General features: G+C 46.0%; 1 protein-coding gene across 3 annotated transcripts in view; it reads left to right on the forward strand.

Moving 5' to 3' along the window:
- Window positions 1-2,663: 2,663 nt before the first annotated feature.
- The window catches only part of p2rx1 (purinergic receptor P2X, ligand-gated ion channel, 1), a 12,815-nt gene continuing 11,505 nt past the window's right edge, over window positions 2,664-3,973 (forward strand). The window contains exon 1 of one of the 3 annotated variants that reach the window (XM_014335024.2): window positions 2,664-3,140. In XM_014335024.2, the coding sequence (XP_014190510.1) occupies window positions 3,004-3,140 (137 nt within the window). In that variant the 5' untranslated portion in view covers window positions 2,664-3,003. The remainder of the gene's footprint in view (window positions 3,141-3,973) is intronic. The other 2 variants (XM_005926823.3, XM_005926822.3) reach the window with 2 other exon arrangements.

Here is a 3,973-nt window from a genome sequence, read left to right on the forward strand (position 1 = left end):
CCTGCTTGGAATTACAAACATAGGATTCAGTGCATGAATAAACTTTCTGAATCCTTTATCATCCACAACTGAAAATAGTTGGAAATCAAGTGCAATCGTTTTCAGGTCTTTATCAACTGAGTTGTGTCTTGCTGGGTCACAGACTTCTGCAAAAACGCTCTCATAGAGCTCTGGGTTGGTTTAGGTGGAGGTGGTGGTGTACTGCAAGATGCTGTAGATGCAGCAGCAGCAGGTGCATTAGACACACTGGCATCTTCATTAATATCACACTCAGCTGATTGTGTTTCATCTTCCCCTTGCACTGATGGGTGGACAGTTCTCAGGAGCCTGTGCAGGTTGTTTGTGGCTCGGCTCAAGATAGAAATAGATTTTCAATCTGGAACCGTTTGAATTTTATAGACAACACAGAGGCCGAGTGCAGAGTCTGCAGGATATCATAAAGAATCTAAAGAGACTGGGAATTCCCATCACCAGTTCTTATAGATCCCCCAGATAGCAGGAGGACATTGAACTGATGCTGATTAAACATTAATTGAATGAATATTTGCTATCTGGGCCGTGTGTGATAATGCTGTTTCAGCTGCTCCCTTACTAACAAGAGGTTGTCACAGCGAGCAGCTCCCATGTTCGATTTGTAGATGTTTAAATCGGACGCACTTCCTGACGCAAACCCAAAGGAATTTGTCTCCTTTCCCGGGAGCGAATCGTGGCTCTTGCCCCGACAAGCAAGAAAAAAAGTTACCCTCTGGATAACTTTATCCCACTGACTTGTTCTACATTGATGATTGCTTTGTGGAGGCTTTACTCTCATTAGTGCCTTCGCTCCACTGTCTTCAGTCCTCCTCAGCTGCAACTGGAACATGAAGGAGCATCATTTAAATACTTGTTTGTTGTCTTCACATCTTAGATCAGTTATTAAATACAGTCAGCTGTAAACAAACCCTTCACCTTTTCTCTGTGCGTGATGGTGGTAATGTGGACCACGAGGCAGACAAAGAGCTGAACATGTTAAAGAACTAACCTTTATTTGATGCTTCACAAGCGCCTGACACAAAACAAGTCCATGAATGAATCCCAGACCAGGTAGAGAAGCAGACACCACAACAAAGAACACATGCAAACTAAAGCCCTACACACAGGTGCCTAATGTGTGTGTGTGGGGGGGGGGGGATTGGATATGAACTGTAACCAAAAGCAGAACCTGTGTAACTAAACTCAAAGAGCCTGAGACTATACTGAACCAGCAGAAGTCAGAATAATGCAACATTCAGCAAACAGAGTCGTGGTGCTTTCATCAAATATAAAAAAGCATCACGGGTGCTGTGACAGGAAGCCATGAAACACAGCTGCCGTGCTCACTGTCCCCACCTGTGCCTCGTTCTCACCTGTGGGTTCACGTGTCTCCTGTCAGTGCACAGTGTTGTCCCCTCCTCCCGTGTTCACCCTCCCATTACCATTTTGTGGAATTTGTGCTTCTGTCTTTGTGCTTCTTCCTGTTAGTCTGCCCGCCACGGCGTCCTCCATCACCAGCTATAACCCTGCGGGCTACTTTTACATGCACTGGTCTCATTATTTGAAGGTTTGGCCACGTTTCTCGTGAGAGTTCACTGCTCCAACAGCACATACGTGAGGCAGAGGAGAAGAAAAACCACAACGGGAACTAGTTCAGTGAAGATAGTTAGTTCAGGCATGCAGTCAGCACTAATCCTTTCTACGCAGTCATTCACGAGTCGTGACTTCAGTCTGTCTCTGCCAGTTACTGTCAGTCTGAGGCTCATCCAGCCCCTCCTGTTCGTGGTGCGTTCATTCATTCACATATTGTGACGCTCAGCCTCAGTCTCGGGGTTGTTCTGGAGCACAGGAGTCAGGGCCACACACTGCATGTCACCCTGGGAAAACATTCATTTGACTCTGGAAAAGTGCCTGAATTATAAAGTGATCTGACGCTCGCTCTTGTTTCTCAGTCATTTATCCACCAGTGTGCCTATAAAAACAGCAGTTTGTGCCAATTGTGCTAACAGAGCGTTTCATTTAATACTTTGATTGTCATGCAGCCCTTTTTTTGCAAAATCCTTAAAATCCTTCCAAATCCTTGCAATCCCACTAAATTCTATGCATGGCATTTTGTGGCGATTCCCAGCATGTACTCGTGTCTTTTAGATTTAACCAGATTTAGATTTGGATTTGACTCCAGACGAGATGCCCTCGTTTATTTATATCGGGAGCGAGAAGGCAAGAAATGCTCACAAGTGGAAGCAACATTTTTCAAAGCCTCACAGTTTCATGAGGCCATTTGGACTTCCCTTTGTGAAGATTAGAAAATGCAAAGCAGCCGTCGGCATGAGAATGGAGAGAGGGGGCCTGAATTATTGAGCTGGATGAGAAAATCAAAGTGTTTGGCGGCGTGCGCCCACACATGGTGTTGATAAAAGTTAAGAAGGCTTACTGCCTGACAAACGGTGAGACGAGAGTGGGCAAACATGCAGAACTGTGGAAGATGCACATGTTTATGCTTAGCTTCTGTGGCTTCTATCTCTGTGTAGCACGCAGGAAGAGAGTGTCAGCGTGGCTGATAAGGTTTGATTGCTCAAAGAGAGGAGGGCATCCGGTGCTTGTGTGTGGCAACTGTTAAGTTATTGAAACTTGCAGACCAAGTTAACAGTAAATTTCGACAGATGTCTCTGTGCTTATTATGTCTCCTGAGAAAAGCCAGGAGATGCACGGAAACGGTCAAGTTACGCAAAAAGGCAACAGGCTGATAACAGAGCGACCGAGTGCAGAGAGAGAGAGAGGAGGAGAGACGGAGAGCAAGAGAGAGAGAGAGAGGAGGAAGGGAGGAGGAAGTCTTTAGACTTTAGGACTTCACATGAAGAGTATAAGAGATTATTCATGAGAGGAGGCAGAGGACACAAGTGAAGAACAAAAAAGAATTTCTTGGGAGTTTTTATATGCAAGTGAGGAGAAGCAGAGACCCTCTTCCCTGCGGGTCAGCCGTGAGAGAAGATGAAGAACCAAATCACCAGCGCCCTCTCCGACTTCTTCTTTGAGTATGAGACTCCCCGCCAGGTGCTGGTGAGGAACAGGAGGGTGGGAGTGGTGTGCCGGCTCATCCAGCTGGGGGTTCTGGTTTACATCATCGGGTAAGACCTGCACACCTTTTTCTCTTTTTGTTTTAGCTGTAAGGAAATGGTGAGAAAGGGTTTGCATCACTTTGTGAAGTTCATCTTGTCTGGAACTTCCCTCCTGAGTGACCCAGAGTTCACTTTGTGTGGATAGAGTGGGGGGAAAGTGAAAGGAAGATGTTGGGCTTGTGCAGGGACACATACCGTCACTGCAGTTATTGTTGACACAGCAAACAGGCACAAATGACAGTTGTAAGAGTCACTATGATTGACTGTGAAAAGAAGGTGTGAACATGGCACAACAGAGCCGAGCTCCTGCCCATTTCATGTTTGGACAAAACCCCTGCAGCATACTTGTTTGTCTACTCAGCCTCTCACCACCCACCCACCCACCCTAACCTGATTAGACATGCCGGAGCTATTCGCTGGAAATTCATCCTGAAAAAGGGAGAACCTGTTTCCTTTACTTATCTCACTTCATCTCACGGTTACTTGCTTATGCAGCTGTGTGACTCTAACGTTTCCCTTCATGCACCTCCAAACAGCAGAACCTGAGGAGCTGCGTGTGATAAATATGCCCGGGCATATGCTCAAACAGATAACAATCAACTGCTGCCCAGTTCACTGCCAAACAGAGCACAGACGCATTATCATCTGCTGCTGCTGGTGACCAAAAATGGAAAAGCAGTAGACAAGTTTAACATCGTGTCTTGTTTAAAGTCGGGTTTAGGGAGGGATGTGATTTTAAACGGCTGATTCAGATCTGAATCATCAAGATCAGAAAAAGTTCATGGCACACACACACACACACACACACACACACACACACACACACACACACACACACACAC

Source organism: Haplochromis burtoni, unplaced genomic scaffold (genome assembly GCF_018398535.1).
Source record: "Haplochromis burtoni strain Fernald_Lab_line unplaced genomic scaffold, NCSU_Asbu1 Contig_24, whole genome shotgun sequence".
NCBI lineage: Eukaryota > Metazoa > Chordata > Actinopteri > Cichliformes > Cichlidae > Haplochromis > Haplochromis burtoni.